General features: G+C 47.7%; 3 protein-coding genes across 7 annotated transcripts; all 3 read left to right on the top strand.

The window, feature by feature from the left end:
- Positions 1 to 34: 34 nt before the first annotated feature.
- On the top strand, positions 35 to 6600 carry mgarpa (mitochondria localized glutamic acid rich protein a). 3 transcript variants are annotated; one of them, XM_077732503.1, is made up of 7 exons: positions 35 to 429; positions 1206 to 1306; positions 1513 to 1618; positions 2801 to 3055; positions 3548 to 4746; positions 5492 to 5538; positions 5718 to 6600. In XM_077732503.1, the coding sequence occupies exons 1-6, from the start codon at positions 213 to 215 to the stop codon at positions 5525 to 5527; spliced, it is 1914 nt and encodes a 637-aa protein (XP_077588629.1). In that variant the 5' UTR covers positions 35 to 212; the 3' UTR covers positions 5528 to 5538; positions 5718 to 6600. The 3 variants fall into 3 exon arrangements, with proteins under 3 accessions (XP_077588629.1, XP_077588630.1, XP_077588631.1); XM_077732504.1 differs by lacking the exon at positions 3548 to 4746 and having other exon boundaries at positions 105 to 429; XM_077732505.1 differs by lacking the exons at positions 2801 to 3055; positions 3548 to 4746; positions 5492 to 5538; positions 5718 to 6600 and adding an exon at positions 1950 to 1981 and having other exon boundaries at positions 234 to 429.
- Positions 6601 to 6901: 301 nt separating this feature from the next.
- LOC144207189 (ETS-related transcription factor Elf-2-like) lies at positions 6902 to 12007 on the top strand. Of its 2 annotated transcripts, XM_077732502.1 has the most exons (10): positions 6902 to 7095; positions 7173 to 7245; positions 8048 to 8131; positions 8285 to 8642; positions 8951 to 9055; positions 9164 to 9283; positions 9366 to 9449; positions 9619 to 9811; positions 9888 to 10109; positions 10332 to 12007. In XM_077732502.1, the coding sequence occupies exons 3-10, from the start codon at positions 8057 to 8059 to the stop codon at positions 10861 to 10863; spliced, it is 1689 nt and encodes a 562-aa protein (XP_077588628.1). In that variant the 5' UTR covers positions 6902 to 7095; positions 7173 to 7245; positions 8048 to 8056; the 3' UTR covers positions 10864 to 12007. The 2 variants fall into 2 exon arrangements, with proteins under 2 accessions (XP_077588628.1, XP_077588627.1); XM_077732501.1 differs by having other exon boundaries at positions 6902 to 7245; positions 10332 to 12006.
- A 475-nt stretch (positions 12008 to 12482) lies between these two features.
- Positions 12483 to 16049, top strand: LOC144207023 (nocturnin-like). 2 transcript variants are annotated; one of them, XM_077732200.1, is made up of 4 exons: positions 12483 to 12612; positions 12844 to 13066; positions 14220 to 14513; positions 14796 to 16049. In XM_077732200.1, exons 2-4 carry the CDS (start codon positions 12865 to 12867, stop codon positions 15695 to 15697), a joined length of 1398 nt encoding a protein of 465 aa, XP_077588326.1. In that variant the 5' UTR covers positions 12483 to 12612; positions 12844 to 12864; the 3' UTR covers positions 15698 to 16049. The 2 variants fall into 2 exon arrangements, with proteins under 2 accessions (XP_077588326.1, XP_077588327.1); XM_077732201.1 differs by lacking the exon at positions 12483 to 12612 and adding an exon at positions 12694 to 12757.
- The last annotated feature ends 112 nt before the right edge of the window (positions 16050 to 16161 follow it).

Below are 16161 nucleotides of genomic sequence, written 5' to 3'. Positions count from 1 at the left end.
TGCTGCAGTACCAGTTTTATCCACCGGTCCTCCATTTTGCTCCTTTCAGACTAATCGAAACGCTTCCCGACAAAACCTGTCCAAAGTAACCCAATATTTGATCAAACAGTCTTTGAAAATAGACAAATTGGAAACAAGGCGCCGAATATGAACTGAAGGATTCGAGGGACGGCGAAACCAATGTCAGGGAAAGGCAGCGTTACGCCACACGGATGTCGAGTCTGCCGGAATTGCAAGGAAGAAGAAGAAGAAAAGGACGAGCGAAGCCCCGCCCCCTTGTCACGTTCCCGTGCAGCCACGGAAGGCACTTGCGAGAAAGTCACCCTCCAGCCACCACATCACACAACGCGGAGATGTTTGCCTGCAGGTCCGTGTGGCAAAGGTGCGGAACTCTAGCCAGGAGAACGGCGTTCAAGTTGCCTCGGGATGGTGAGCGCATTGAAGCAGCTAAAGCGAACTAAATCGGTCGTTTTGGACGCGTGTCGTGCCGCCCCCTGAAATAGTACACGTTGTTCCGGAGGAAACCCCGTCCACAGCACCGGTGGCATGTTCTATCATTTGATTGTTTTGGCACGCTTGCAATATTTACGAGGTCATTTAAAGGGTCAGGTAATATTCACTTGGTTTCTACTTGACCTTGACCCCAGCCGTATAGAAACGATGGCTACCAAGAGTCACGTGGTACATGTGCGTGACCGCAGCCCAATGTTTATTTATCATGCGCCAAGGTTAATGAAACCTACATTGACCCGATGGCCCCAAAATGAGGTTTTCCCCATTTTAAGCACATTCTTTTCCGCTTTCTAGACACATTGTAATAAATGAAATGAGTGTTGCCGAAGACATCCATGACTTTTCTCATTTCGAGGAGGAGGGGGGGATTATAGCAGCTTTACTAATAACATGCGTGCCATGTCCTGGCTCAGCCCACCAAATTGCACGGATGATGACATTGTTGAAAAAACGAGCTCCATGAGCGAGGAAAAGAACCAATGGGATGATGACAAAGCTACTCTTCACATGTTGCTTTATGGCAAGGTCACTCGTCTTAGTTTGCCTTGCCGCGCTTAACGGGATTTGCATTTTTGACTTGGTGAGCGGTGGATTGAGAGTCTTCTGTCCGTGCCTTTGCTATTGTAGTTTTATGTCATTCTTTTTTTCCTTTTTGAAATCCTTTTTTTTTTTTCTTCTTCCCGCTTTTCCAGGCTTGCAAAGAAGGCCCATGTCATCGATGCCTGGCGGTTCTGGGGAAAACATAGTCTACGCTGTGCTTTGTGGTGGAGCCTTCGTTGGTGCCGTGTCATATGTGAGTTGTAGATTCCTTTGAATCCAATTGGCCGCCATGGAGGCTCATGTCTTCCACTCCTTTGCATGTCAGTCAAAAAAAGAAAAGTGGGGCCAGTTGTCCTAATAATAGGCTAATTGTTGTAAATGTGCGTAAATGTGTTTTGAAAAAAAAAAAGTTTTGGTCCAAATGGCAGCTCACTAACGCTGTGCCATTTGTCTCCATAGGCCGTCAATACCGTGTCTACCGACAGTGCCAGGTTCAATGATCGCATTAATGAAATCAAAGCCAGGCCCAAGCAAGAATGGACGCCTAAACCGTGGCCCCCTCGGGGTAAGTACAATATATAGCGGCGTCCATACTACAATTGAGGACACCCAATTAAACTGCACCACTAAAATGGAGATATGTACTCCTTTCTGTATTCACACACACCTGCGTTTGACTGCGATTGCAAAAGTAGTCTGCATTGTTGTGCTCTTAATCAATAAGAATGATTTTTGAAATATGATGGCATGATATTGGGGAGTTGTGGTGGCAAGCTTGGATTATCGATTGTGTGTGGGACCAAAATCCCCCCCCCCCATTTTACCCCCCCCCCCCCCCCATGACCCACAATTACTCCCCCGAGTGTTTGTCCTCACTAATCCTTCACCACTTGCAGAAATCCTGATAGCTTGAAAATTGAATGGTAAGAAAGTATATTCAACTATGCCACTTTGTCATCTCATTGAGCAAATCCTCCACTTTCCTTTTGTTCTCCCTTGTGCTGGCTGGCATGCGCTTTATATTGTCCAATCAGTTTTTACCGAGGTTATTTTTGAGTTTGAAAAGTGTCTCTTTTGATTTGCAACGGCCTGGGCTTCACACCACCTTTCACAATCAGTTGTGAAAAGAGCTGAAAAGGAAGAAGGTTCTTCCCGATTGCACTTTTTCCTAATATTGGATTTGAAAATAGTCTTGAGCATGTGCCCCCCCCCCCCCCCCCCCCCCCCGTTCATTGCGGTACAGGCTGTTTTGGAACCCCCGCATGTCCAGAGTCCACGTTTAAACCAACCGTCTCTTCACTGAGGCCGCTTTGGTTAGTGCTGGGCGATATCGTTGACCAAAAAAAAAACGGATATTTCTATTTTTATATCCCGTTACGGATGACAGACACGGCATTAATAGTCGGAGACTATTACTGTGTACGAAGCTAGTAGATATTTCTATACGTGTGTCCAAATGTCATTCTACGACTCTTTCCACATGATCTTTTCTGTATGTCATTGTTGATGACATTAACTACATGGATGACGGGACAATTCAAAAGAAAAAAAAAAAAAAACGCCCCGGTGAACCGTTTGCTAATCTTTCGTCAAATCATTCCAAATGTACACCGTGGCTAACGGTTAGCACCATCCGGCCGACCTTGGCTGACTTGGGTCGGTTCCGTGTTGCCCGGCACTAGCACAAATGTCCCGTCTATGAATGGCCGCGGCGTTCCGTCATATTCATCTGCTCCTTGTGTCGTAGGGGATGAAGAGGGATCGGCGGAAGAAGCCGGCGAGGAAGTAGCTGCCGAAATAGACGCCGCCGATGGCGTGTCGGACGTGGTCTCGGAATCGCTTGTCGAGGGCGACCGGGTCGCCGACGAGGTGGCCGACGAGGTGGCCGCCGAGGTGGCGGCGGCGGAGGAGAAGGAAGAGGAAACGGTTGCCCAACAAGTTGTTGAGGAGAGCGCCGGAGCCGCCGAGGAGCAAGTTGCTCCCGAGGACCCCCAAAGCAACGGTATGACTTCCTCCCATTAGGGGGCCACAGCTACCTCTGAGGCCTGCCTGGGCTCCTTTCCCATTCTCAAGGGACACACACACATGCACACAAAAAAATGGCTCTAAATTGAACTTAACGCCTGCTGAAAGGTCTACGGGGAGTGCAAAAAAAAAAAAAACAAGTCATTACTTGGATATGGTGGTAGCTAACTACAGTACTTCCGTGCAGAGAATTATTCTTGTAACTGTGAACACTTACTGTATATTGGATTGGAAATAAAGCTGCTATCTCCTCAACGCTTACCATTGTCCTCAATTTGTCGACATGGCCGTCGTGCCGCGGCGTCAGAGGTAGCTGCGCTCCAAATTTCAGAGTTAAACGTGCTCCGGCACCCACCCCCGGCTTCCGGCCACCACGCAAAACGAACCGTAGGCTCGACTAGCACTCTCCAATGAGCCCGACGCCACGTGAACATCACTGACGTTGGGCCGGCTGGATTTTATGTTGCAGTGGTGCCGAGCGCTCGCCCTCCGCCGGAGATAACGCAAGTTCACCATCAAGTGGCGCCGGCCCAAGGAGTGGCGGCAACGCTGGATGAGGAAGCGGCCCTAGCCACGCAAATAGTAGCCTTAGCCGTGGCCCGGCGGGCAGTGGAGCTGGCGGTGGAGCCCACGCCGCCGCGGGAGAAATTGCCGGGCCGTGGGGAGGTTGCGCCGCCGGACGAAGAGGCCCCGACAGCGGCGCAGGTTGCACCACCCGTGGAAGAGGCCCCGGGGCCAGATGAGGAGTGTCTAACACTAGGGGACGTGGCCCCACGGCTTGAAGATTTCCCGATACCAGTAGAGGAGCTGCCGCTTGTCGAGAGAGGGCTCATACCTGTAGCGCTTGACGAGACCTTGCTATCTGGAGAGGCGGCCCCGGCCGTCGAGGAGATCTCGCTATCTGCGGAGGAAGTCCCACTGGTCCGGGAGGACCCGCTAACCATTGGGGAGCTCCCCCTGCAAGTAGAACTCACGCCGGCGTCTTTCAAGGTCATGGACTGCCAGCCGGTGGAGGAGGCGCTAGAAGCGGTCCCGGCAGTAGAGGGGTCCCCAGTGGTCGAGCCGGTGCCCTCACCTGTCGCAGTCGAGGAGACCCGGCTATCTGCGGAGGCGGCCCCACCGGTCCGGGAGGCCTCGGCATCTGCGGAGGCTCCGCCGACGGTGGAGGAGGAGGAGGAGGAGGAACCAATACAAGGAGAACTCACGGCGGTGGAACCATTGCCAGCGGAAGAGGCCTGGACGCCGATGGAAGAGGTCCCACTGGAGCTTGTACCAGTGGTTGAGGAGGCCCCGGTGGTTGTAGAAGCCGCACCAGCGGCGGAGGAACCCTCAGCCCAAGAGGCCCCGCCACCTGTAGAGTGTTTGTCGGCGAGCCAAGAGTCCCCGCCTGTCTCGGCTGTCCCTACACTGGAGGTTGAAGATGTCCAAGTCCCCGCAGAGGTTGCTCCCGTGGTTGAAGTCCAAGCGGCAGTTGAGGATGTTCCTCCGACAGAAGGAGCAAATGTGGAGCCCGCTCCCTCACCGCCAGAGGAAAGTGTGCAAAAAGATCCCAAGAAAGAGTACATGGTTGTGGTTTTGGAAGGAACACCCAGGGCCGCCGCTAAGTCTCCCAAAGTGCTGGGAGTGGCGCCGTTGAGTGGGAGGATCATCCCAGGACCAGAAGATGAGGTAATTATGCCATATTGCCTTGATTGTTGAAAGTAAGAGTCAATGGCGTCATTTGTTTGTTTGTTTTTTACATTCAATGGCGTCATTTGTTTGTTTTTTTTACATTCAATGGCATCATTTGTTTGTTTTTTACATTCAATGGCGTCATTTGTTTGTTTGTTTTTTACATTCAATGGCGTCATTTGTTTGTTTTTTTTTACATTCAATGGCATCATTTGTTTGTTTTTTTTTTACATTCAATGGCGTCATTTGTTTGTTTGTTTTTACATTCAATGGCGTCATTTGTTTTTGTTTTTTACATTCAATGGCATCATTTGTTTGTTTTTTACATTCAATGGCGTCATTTGTTTGTTTGTTTTTACATTCAATGGCGTCATTTGTTTGTTTTTTTACATTCAATGGCATCATTTGTTTGTTTACATTCAATGGCGTCATTTGTTTGTTTTTTACATTCAATGGCGTCATTTGTTTGTTTTTTTACATTCAATGGCATCATTTGTTTGTTTTTTACATTCAATGGCGTCATTTGTTTGTTTTTTACATTCAATGGCGTCATTTTCCCCTCACCCATTTTAAAGCTCATCGGGGCTTTTAAAAGAAAAAAAAAGAAAAACTGAACGATTTTAGTGTCGAGTAAAACGATAAACGGCATCAAGAATCAGTGCTTGCAACTTGATGTTAAAAAATCAGTCACCACCATTTGGTCAATGTAAACTAACCAGCATGTTGATATTGTGCTCCGCAGGATAACCGCCATGTTCTCAGGATCCAAATGCAGTAAATTCAAACAAGGTAGTGTACAAAGGACACTTCTTCTCATACATTGGCCTGGTCTAAGACTTGATTGAAAAATTCCTTGTTTTTCGCAATGATACTTTTCGTCGTAGTGGTGAGAAAAAGGCGAAAGGAATTAAATCCGACTTCTGAAAGGTGGAAAATATTCATCACTGTATTTGTCTCCTTCATCACAGCAAACGGACGGAATGATGGCTCCTGTGTACGAGCGGGAGGAGAGGAATGTGCCTTGTTTTCCATCCAGAAAATGCACAAATGGGACAGAGGGGTGTTCTCCATTGAACATTCTGAGGTCAACCCCACACTACGCCATATGCAATCGTGATTATTATATATCTCAAACACAGCCTAAGAATAATGATATCAAATACTAGCAAGTGAATTGTCACAAATTATCTGGGACACAGTAAATTGGAGCTTTTTTAAAAAATTCTACACAAGTCATGTGTGCAAACAAAAAGCACATACTACTCACTACGTGTATAGGATGTTTTGTATCTGTCAGGGAATTGAAAGCTCAGGAGCATTGTGCTGTCTTTAGGTCAAATGTGCATCTCTTCACTGTCACATTTAGGCCCTGTTAACCCTTTGGGATTTGTTAATGCTTTAGAAATGGCTTAGCCTTTCAGAGCTCACGCTCTCACCCACTCGCACGCACCCCGTCAGTTGGGAGCCACAGAGTTAACATAGACATCTTTGTAGTCGAAAACATTGCTGGCGTTTGAGCTTTTTCTTCAACACTGATACATGTTTCAAATGATCAAGTATTCATTCTGGGTGGGACGTTTACACGATATACACCATTAGAATTTCACTATATTGTCACAGCAGTGTTCTTGTTTTACTGTACCATTCCTATCCAGTTGTTACCTTGCCTTTACCTTTTATTAGAAGGAAGGGAAAAAAAGTTTAACCCAGTAGCAGACAACTACCTCAATAGTTTCTCCTGTTTTCATTCTATTCTTTAGGATACACAGTATGTTCACTAAGCAAAACATTAGGCCACTAATGTCAATTTTCATTGGGTCGTGTGACATTAAAAAGAGCTATATGTATAAATATTTTGTCTAAGCTCATTCATTTTCAACACCACTTATCCTTGTCAGGGGCGAGGGGCAACGCCATATCGGAGATATATATTGATATATATTCATGTGCGTGTGTGAGCTTTTTCCACTCATGTATAATATCAAAATTGTGACAACATGCTCTGGTCAGGGTTAATTGACAGTTCATTTAATGTCGCAGCATTTCTTTTTTAATGTTTTTATTTTTTTTCCAGCTCCCATTTCGGGAGCTTTTTCGTACATTTGTGCACATAGGGACTGCCATCATTTGCATTTGTATTCTAATATCGCGTCCGGGTAACGTCATAGCGGTCGACGCTTTGACCCGCAGTTTCCGTGTAGTTTACGAGACTGCGCGCCGGATAGCTACATGCTAGCTTGCTAGCTTTACAATCGAGCCAGATCAAAACACAAGCAAGGCATGCAAGCGACTTTATAATCGGTACACCAACACGATTTGAAGGGTCGTCGGCAAACAGTTTTGACGGTGACTGGATTTACCAATTATTATTTTGGAAACGTGCAATCGGTTTTCTTCCTCCCAACTCTTCCTTTTTTGACCAGTCAAGTTACGGCTAAATCAGGCCCCGGTAGCACTCGCCGTGGCGCGTCGTATTTAACTGCACCGAAAAGCAAGGTAAGATGAAACTTAATGCACATCACTGGCTTGCAATCATGTGTCTTCGTTCCACAAATAAAGTACTTTGTTACTCTTGGGAATCAAGAACCTTTCTCCCGATGTAACGGTAACTCTCCTAGAGTGTGGCTAGTTGGCTAATGCTACACGAGCTACTCTTTCCTGTCAATGCAATCGCAGACTTAAACTAAAACACGCGTCTTTTCCTCAAATATTTCAGCCAAACAATGGCAGTTTTTAGCAATCGTATGAAAAACATTTTCGTCGCAAAGTATTTTCTGATTTTGGCTCAGCGTCGCGTTGCAACACTCCGTACAATAAAGTAAACATTAGCCTGCGACGCACTCGGAACTAGCTGATACGGAGCTTGTGGACTTGTGATCTCGTACGTAATTCTCCATAAATCAACTCCTCCGTCGACAAACGTCAATTGTTTATTTAAATCAACGCCGTTCACCCGACATGGGGTCATCCGCTGTATGTATGCATTTGTGATGGGCGTCCAAAAAGTCCAATTCATAGAATGATGGTCATTATTGTTATTGTTTAACGATGAGGTAACGTGTATAAACGTGGTAGCAAGTATCAAATTATATGCACAAGCGAAAACAATTCAAATCTGTTGACTTATTTGCTCCCTGCGCAAGCTGTTTATATTTATGGGGAGTTACCATTGAATTGACGTTTGCTCTATTCATCTATTTATCTATGTGTTTGGATCCACTTTAGCGTCAGATACAGGATACACCGATGTTACGGTTGAGTGATTCATTGTGCTTTTCATTCAATTTTATTTTCCAAGGAATGAGTGATGACTTCTGTGGTGGTGTCAGATGGAGGAGGAAATATAGTGGAGTATGTCACCATGGTGGAGGAGCCTCAACAAGTATGACATTCCTCAGCGTTATAGGAGTGGCAAAATGCACTGGTTAAAGGAAAAAGTCTTATCAGATTTGTGCATAATTGTTACGTTGAAGTCGAGCAAGGAAACCACCGTATATATATATATATATATTTTTTCCATCTCGCCAACCTGCAGTGTGAGCAGCAGCCTACCGAGGAAGAGGAAGATGGCGAAGTCATTCAGCAGGAGATAGAGACGGTGATTGTGGGAGAAGGTGAGGAGGAGGTCATTCAGCAGCACGAGGAGGTCATTCAGCAGCACGAAGAGGTCATTCAGCAGCACGAAGAGGCGCTGATTGTGGAAGGAGTTGACGAGGCGGAAGAGACGGGGCCCGTGGCCGCCGTCCGGGAGGACCAATCTCCCGCCGTCATCGTGGAGGAGGTGGCCTGCGCCCAAGTGGAGGAGTGCTACTCCGCGCAGGTGCTGGTGTACGACGACGACACCTACCTGATGCAGGATGTGGCTGAGGAGCAGGAGGTTGTCACGGAGACGGGTGAGATCACATTCCTAAATCAGCCATTTGACACTCGATTTATATTACATCGCTGTGCCCATTTTCTGGCGTGTTATGGTCGAAATGCTTTATTTTAATGGCAGTAAGTGAGTCAAATCATAAAATGGCCCTGCCAAAAATGGACTTTGTACCTTTTTAATTTTTTTTTTTGTACTCCGCCTTGTCTATTCTTTAGCCTCAGGTGCGATTAGCAGTCTAAAAAATATAATAACAGGCGGAGTGTTTCAGGTCTGCTAGTTGGATTATGGTCTCTGATATGCCACCTCCCTTTTGTCTTTTTTTTTTAGTGGAGATTTCCAGTCAGGACATGGTGTGTTTTGATAAAACATTTGAAGCAGCGGAAGCTCTTCTGCATATGGAGTCTCCGGGAGGCTTGCAAGACCGCAACACCGGTAACAACACTGGCGTTACGTTAGCTGTCGGCGCGTGCGCGACTAGTTTCTCACGGGACTCCGTTTATCCGTGACCACGAGGAGGAATATGATTTGAACTGTCTCCAGCCGAGGACGTGATGATGGAGACTGTGGTGGAGGTTTCTACAGAGTGCGTGCCCATGGAGGAGGAAGAACCCTTCCCCATCGCCCCCGATTGTGAACCCGTTTCCAAAAAGAAGAGAGGAGGTCTCAGTCTGCACCACTTTTCTGCTCCTGCAGTGGAATTGTCTGTTAAATAATGATGGATTGATTTTTCTTTGAATACTAGGTGGACGAAAAACAAAGATGCACCAACCTACATCCAATGGCTCCTTTGAACTGGGGATTAAAAAGAGACAAAGGGAAGGGAAAGGTAACAAAAACAAAAAACAAAAACAAAAAACAAAAACAAATGTTGTCTCTGTTTTGATACCTGTCTTTATTATTTACCATCCAAAAAATGTAGGTTTGTGGCAACTTTGTGGGTGTCAAAATGTGAGCCAGAATGTTTTTATTTTAAAAAAAATTTTTATTCCTCCTAGGCAACACCACTTACCTGTGGGAGTTTTTGCTGGAGCTGTTGCAGGACAAAAACACATGTCCAAGGTACATTAAGTGGATGCAGAGGGAAAAGGGCATCTTCAAGTTGGTGGACTCCAAGGCCGTATCCAAACTTTGGGGAAAACACAAGAATAAGCCCGATATGAATTACGAAACGATGGGCCGAGCCCTGAGGTCGGCCAACGCCACAGCAGCCAAAAGTGGCCTACCCGCACGTGGGAGTTAAAGCCAAACGTGTGTTCACCTGCAGGTACTATTACCAGCGCGGCATCCTGGCCAAGGTGGAGGGTCAGAGGTTGGCCTACCAATTCAAAGACATGCCAAAGAACATCCGGGTCATCGAGGATGACGACGAGGGCGAAGACGTGCTGTCCGGCCAGCACGCTTCCGAGATCCTGGGCGCCAACCCGGTCGCCGCCTTCCAAACTCAGCAAACCTACGTCACCATCATCCCCAACAGCAGCACTGCCAGGTCTGGCAACTCGTCTAATTGGCACCCACGTGTTTTCGGCTCTCCTCAACGAGTACTCTGTTGCCACCTTTGCATGCTACTGAACGCAACTCCAACTCGTGACCGAATCCCGTTTGGTCTGGATATCAATCGGGAACCCCCCTCAAAAGCACCATTTCTAAGCTTACTGGTTAACGCTTGCTATCTTTGCACTGACTTTTTGTTTTCCCTTGTCCCCGACAGGCCCATCCGCGCCATGCCCGTGGTCATGACTAACTCTCTGGGCCAAGTGACATTAAACTCCTCCTCCATCCTAACCGCCGCCGGCGGCGCCGGCGGAGCCCCCGTCGCGGTGGCCGGCGCGCCCCAGAAATTGGTGATCCAGACCCTGCCCACCGTGCTCCCGTCTGCTTCCAAAGCAGGTGACAAAATCACCATCATCACCATCCCGGCCAACCAGCTGGCCACGCTCATGCAGGCCAACTCGTCGGGCCAGTTGACCCAGCTGGTCCAGGCCAAACCCGTGAGCGCGCAATTAGCTCAGACTCTGGCAAAGTCCACCACCACCACCACCACCACCACCGTCCGCCTGGCCAGCGGTGCGCCGCTGCCGCAGCTCATCCTGGCTAAACCCATCCAAAGTCCCACCCAGTTCAAGAAGTGGTCCGGGAGTCAGGCGCAAGCCACGTCGTCGGAGGCGCCGTCCCTCCCCGGTCTCCCGCCGGTGACGGTGGTGGCGGCGGCGGCGGCAGAGGACGAAAGCCCGGCTTCGTGAGTAGGAGGAAGAGGAGGATGAGGAGCCTGGGGGCCTGAACTCCATTGACAGACTATAATCGCTGCAGGAGCTTACCTAGATCCCTCCCTACCCGGCCGGCCGGCCGTCGCACTGGCTGCTGGACGATTGCAAGCACCCGCAAATACCAAGAATGAAATCATGACGCCAATAGACGACGACGACGGGAGCTCCGCTAACAAGGGCGGCCTTAGAACGCAAGTGAATTAAGCGGCGGTGGCGCTGAAAACGCCATAGAAACTTAAGACTGTAAATGGAAATGTACAAAGCATTTTGATACACGAGTATGTTTCTTTTAGCTTGAGTTTGTTCTGTCGACATCATCTTTCTTTTACACGTTTATTCCTTTCCCAAGACTTCTGCCTTTTCCCCTGCACTATTAAAAATGTTGCTTTTTTAAAGCTGCAACTGAAAAGGGACTCAAGACATTTATACGCCCCTAAAAAAAACGAGATTTGTGCACCACATTTCAAATATACTTGTGTTACTTCTTGTACGATTTCAGACCCAAAAAAATGCTTGGCTAAAAAGAATTGGCTTTCATCTTATCATCACAGCGGCAAAATGTGGGTGAAGCCGTCCGTTACGGTGCCGCTGGATTGTGCAGCGGAGTGGTTTTAATTTCAAACAGTAATGGATTCATTTTTAATATGAGAACGTGACTTTGTCACGTTCAAATGCCCCCTTTCGCTGGACAACATTTCAACAACTACGGCCCCGGATAATGAAGACTCAAGTCTATGCTAGCACACTGTAAGCAGCTAGGCTACCATCGCTAAAAGATTTGTATCAAATGTAAGTTCACCAAATCCTTCTAATGGCACGTGTCCTTATGCTTAGAGACACCTACCTTTTTGAAATAACATATTTTTATATCTAACTTTATTTTTCATGCTTTTTTGTGGTTTGCTTCCATATTAGCTATTAGCACGGGGGCAGAAAAGATTCCATGGATAGTGTCTAAGATGGCAGACAGTGACTTGAGTGAAAAGCTCTTTGATTGGGCGGCTCAGGTGGGAATGGGAAGGCTGGCAGAAGCCATCACTGATGACTGAAAGCAGCTTCATTCGTTCATTATTTGTTTAGTGTGCCAACGGGAAGTACCTGGCAGAACAAATAAACCACTGACTGAAAAAAATCACTTGATTATTTAATGATGAACATTGCTGTATGAAAAATGTATGTGGTGGACTCATTTAATGAAGGCCATGTATCAGTCAATCTTTGATGAATTTTGTGTAATTGACCTATGGCTTGACCTTTGACATCATTTAGGCATAGTCTCTGTAATAGCCAATATATGGTCAAACTTGGCAGTCACACAGTAACCCATATTTCACATATAAGGAAGAGAATTTCCTTTTTTCCCCCTGATCATCTCTATCAAATATTATCGATACGAAGGAAGCCATGTTTTGAGCTATTCGAGGCTCCATAACCCAGAAGTAAAATCGTATACTACGAACTGGTCTCTATGGGAGTGTCCTAACTCTCTTTCTAATTGGCTCTGACACAACGGTGAGACGTTGCAGTTGACTGGTCCGCGTGATGAATGTTCCGCACCAAACCCCCCCCCCCCCCCCCCCCCCGCGCCTGCGTCAACATGGTTCATTCCAACATGTCGTGGAGGGGAGCACGGTTTGTTGCACACCTCGTTTGACATAAAATATGCGAATCGAACACAATGTAAAACATAATGAAGAACTACAACACGAGTCCCTGTGACCAATGGTGAGTTTAAAGGGATTTAATTGCCCATTTTAATATCTAAATTGGATTTCCAACTTCGTTTGCGCCCCCCGAGTTTCCGTTCGCCCTATATGATGTAACACTCGCCGGCTTTCTGTCGAACTTTGTCATAATCATGAGTCAACAGGTAATTTGGGGATCGCACGTCATTTGGGGCTTGAATCGCTGACTTGATCTCCCACCCAAGAACGTGACACGCTGTCATTGTGCCAGTTGTCTCACAGAGTTGATTGAATGATGAATTTAACTCGGCGGTATTCAACTCTTCTGAACCAAATGTGTATGTCATCGCTGGAGGGAGGTCCGAGCAGAAGAGCGATTTCACCGGCTCCTGCCGTAAAACCTGCCGCGGAGATCCGCCGTGATAACCTGGGGGTGGACAAAACTGCTTTACACGTCAAATCTGGTGGAACATCCATTACGGGAGTTGTGTCAGGTAATTTGTCCTTGTCCATATTTTTTTTTTTTTTGTATTTTAAATGAATTGTATTTATAAAGATATTGCCTAAACTATTTTGGGGTCAAATTCCACGTAGTGTTATTGGATCTGCTCGTATTTATTTGCAGCTGAAGGAATGGAGACAAACTTCTTTATTTTGGGGGAAAATGTATTTATTTACCCTAAAGTGCCTGAAGGAATTAGTTTTTATGAGCAGACTAGTTATTTGAGCCGCCCATTTCCCGTGACTTGTACATAGTTGGTGTGTATACTACTAAAACTACGTGCTATTTTACTGCTCGTACCCTGATGAGTTATTTATTTTTTTACCCTGATGAGTTATTTATTTTTTTTAACTTTGCAGTTCACATAATTATTACACTATTCAGAAAATGACATTTTTCTTTGGTAGGATCTCCACCAAGGTTATGTATACTGTTCTTGCGATCCAAATCGAATTATCAAGGTCTGAATTGGCTTTCCTATTCACTGCTAATAGAAAAACAGTCGGCTTTGGATCAGGTGGGAAACCCGAGAACAAGAGGAAAAATGGCATTTTCCTTCTCCTATATGTTTAGATCAAAAACAGTTTGATAGGTTTTGCTATTTTCAACTTGACCACCCACCCAATGTATCTTAGTAGAATAATATAATCCAATAAAAGATAAAATAATCAAAAATACAATAAAAGAGACAAGTCACAACTAAGATGCTAGATATATGGCCGAGTGTACAAGTAAGTCATTTAGTTATCAGTGGTGTTGTTTGGTGGAAATTGTTCTGTCATGAGAATCTCCTGACACAATGGACGCTGCTATGCAACCTATTTAAGCTGATGTGTAACATTCAAGTCCTTCAATTAAATAAGCTGGGGGGAGAGAGAAAAAAAGTCTTATTTAGCAATGTGAAACCTTTAACAATTGAGACTTTGACCACACATGATGCTAATTATCATAATGTATTGTATTGTATACTGTGTGTGTGTGTGTGCCATTGTATATAGGGTAGTAAAGTAAAGCATTGAATTACAATGTGTCAACGTATAGAAGGCTTTTATTAGGTTAATTTTGCGGTTAGGCAATCAGACTTTCATGTCTGGGTTCCTGCCAAAAAACATCTGTATCTATACATATATTCATTTGTTCTTTAGCTTGTCCAATGGGCGCCAAGAGCAGCAGGCCGTTTAGTGCCTTGGCCCAGACTCTGAGCGGCGGCGGCGGCGGCGGCGGCGGCGGCGGCACCTCGGAGCAAAGAGTGGAGCATCTGGAGCAGGAAGACCTGAGCCAGCTCGACCCAGAGCAGCTGCTCCGAGAGTGCCAGGAGGTCCTGCAGAGTCGTCCGGCCAGGCCTCGCAGAAATGTCATCCGTCCCCAGGAAGACCCGTCCTCCGGCCACCGCCTCGGACCCTCCCTTCGAATAATGCAGTGGAACATACTTGCGCAAGGTAATCCATCGCCCGTCAAATCACTTTGGGCAATATATCCACATGCCGTTCTTTGTCAAGTATACGATATACCTTGGCCTGCCTGCAAGCAATCGTCCGTTAAGTTGAGGCGTTGGGTTAGAAAGGAAAAAAGAAAAAAAGCTTCACCATTCCATTTTGCATCTCACCGCCATTGTGACAACTACAATGCATGTTTTCGTGCTCGCACAAGTACACGAGTACAATGATCCAAAAGTGTACGTACGTATGTATTAAACATGACATCATTCTCCCGTCCAACAGCCCTGGGCGAAGGGAAGGACGCATTTGTCCGGTGTCCTCTGGAGGCCCTGGACTGGAAGGAGAGGAAGTACCTGATCCTGGAGGAGATCCTCACCCGCCGCCCCGACGTGGTCTGTCTGCAGGAAGTGGACCATTACTACGACACCTTCCGGCCCGTCATGGCCGGCCTGGGTTACCACGGGAGCTTCTTGGCCAAGCCCCGCTCGCCCTGCCTGGACGTGGAGAAGAACAACGGGCCGGACGGCTGCGCCCTCTTCTACCGCCGCTCGCGCTTCTGGCCGCGCGGCCGCGCCTACCTGCGCCTGTCGGCCGCCGCCGTCCCCACCAACCAGGTGGCCATCGCGCAGGTGCTCCAGTGCCGACTGACGGGCCGCCAGCTGTGCGTGGCCGTCACGCACCTGAAAGCCCGGAGCGGCTGGGAGAGGCTGCGCAGCGCCCAGGGCGCCGACCTTCTGCGCCGCCTGATGGGACTGTCGTCGGGCCCGTCGTCGTCGTCGGGCCCGTCATCGGGCCCTTCGTCGTCGTCGGGCCCGTCGTCGTCGGTGGGGGCCCACACCCGCCCCCTGGTGGTGTGCGGGGACTTCAACGCCGAGCCCTCCGAGGACGTGCACCGGCGCTTCCGGGCCTCGCCGCTGGGCCTGGACTCGGCGTACAAGCTTCTGAGCGCCGACGGACGGACGGAGCCGCCTTACACCAGCTGGAAGATCCGCCCCGGCGGCGAGAGCCGGGGCACCCTGGACTACATCTGGTACAGCCGGGGCGCCCTGAGAGTGGACGGCCTGCTGGACATTCCCGGCGAGGAGCAGATAGGTCCCGACCGACTGCCTTCCTTTCACTACCCTTCCGATCATTTGTCGCTCATTTGTGACATCAGCTTCCGGGGAGAGAGCAGAAGTGCTTAACGGACCTAAAGCCCGTGGGCTGCAAACCAGAATTGGTCTAAAAAAAAAAAAAAAAATCTGAACTGGCTTTTTGTGTTTCAAAAATCATTTCTCAAAATCATTTTATTTGTCCAAGGAGCGACAGGAATTTTACAAGTACACGTGACCCCTATCTTCAGGCGGGTGGCCGGCTTCGAGCTTCCAAGAAAACAATTGTGGCCCTGCCACATTTTCAAAAACATCAAGAACATCACCACCACCGGTGGGAAAAGTGGTGGGAGATTTCCAATGTTTTGGATGCTCCCAAAAAATCCTGGAAGCATCACCTTTTCAAAATAAAATGCAGGATGCTCCTCGTTGGGCCCAGAGACCACTTCGGGTCCGCTTAGACCGCCAAATGAGTCTTGTCTCCATCAAAACAATCCCCCAATGATGAGGTGAACAAATGAATGCCGACTCTATTTTTAGCGGCAGGGAAGGAGGCC

The sequence above is a fragment of the Stigmatopora nigra genome, chromosome 14, assembly GCF_051989575.1.
Source record: "Stigmatopora nigra isolate UIUO_SnigA chromosome 14, RoL_Snig_1.1, whole genome shotgun sequence".
Classification (NCBI taxonomy): Eukaryota; Metazoa; Chordata; class Actinopteri; order Syngnathiformes; family Syngnathidae; genus Stigmatopora; species Stigmatopora nigra.
The sequence above is the reverse complement of the archived record's forward strand: the minus strand, read 5'-3'. Positions and strand labels throughout refer to the sequence as shown.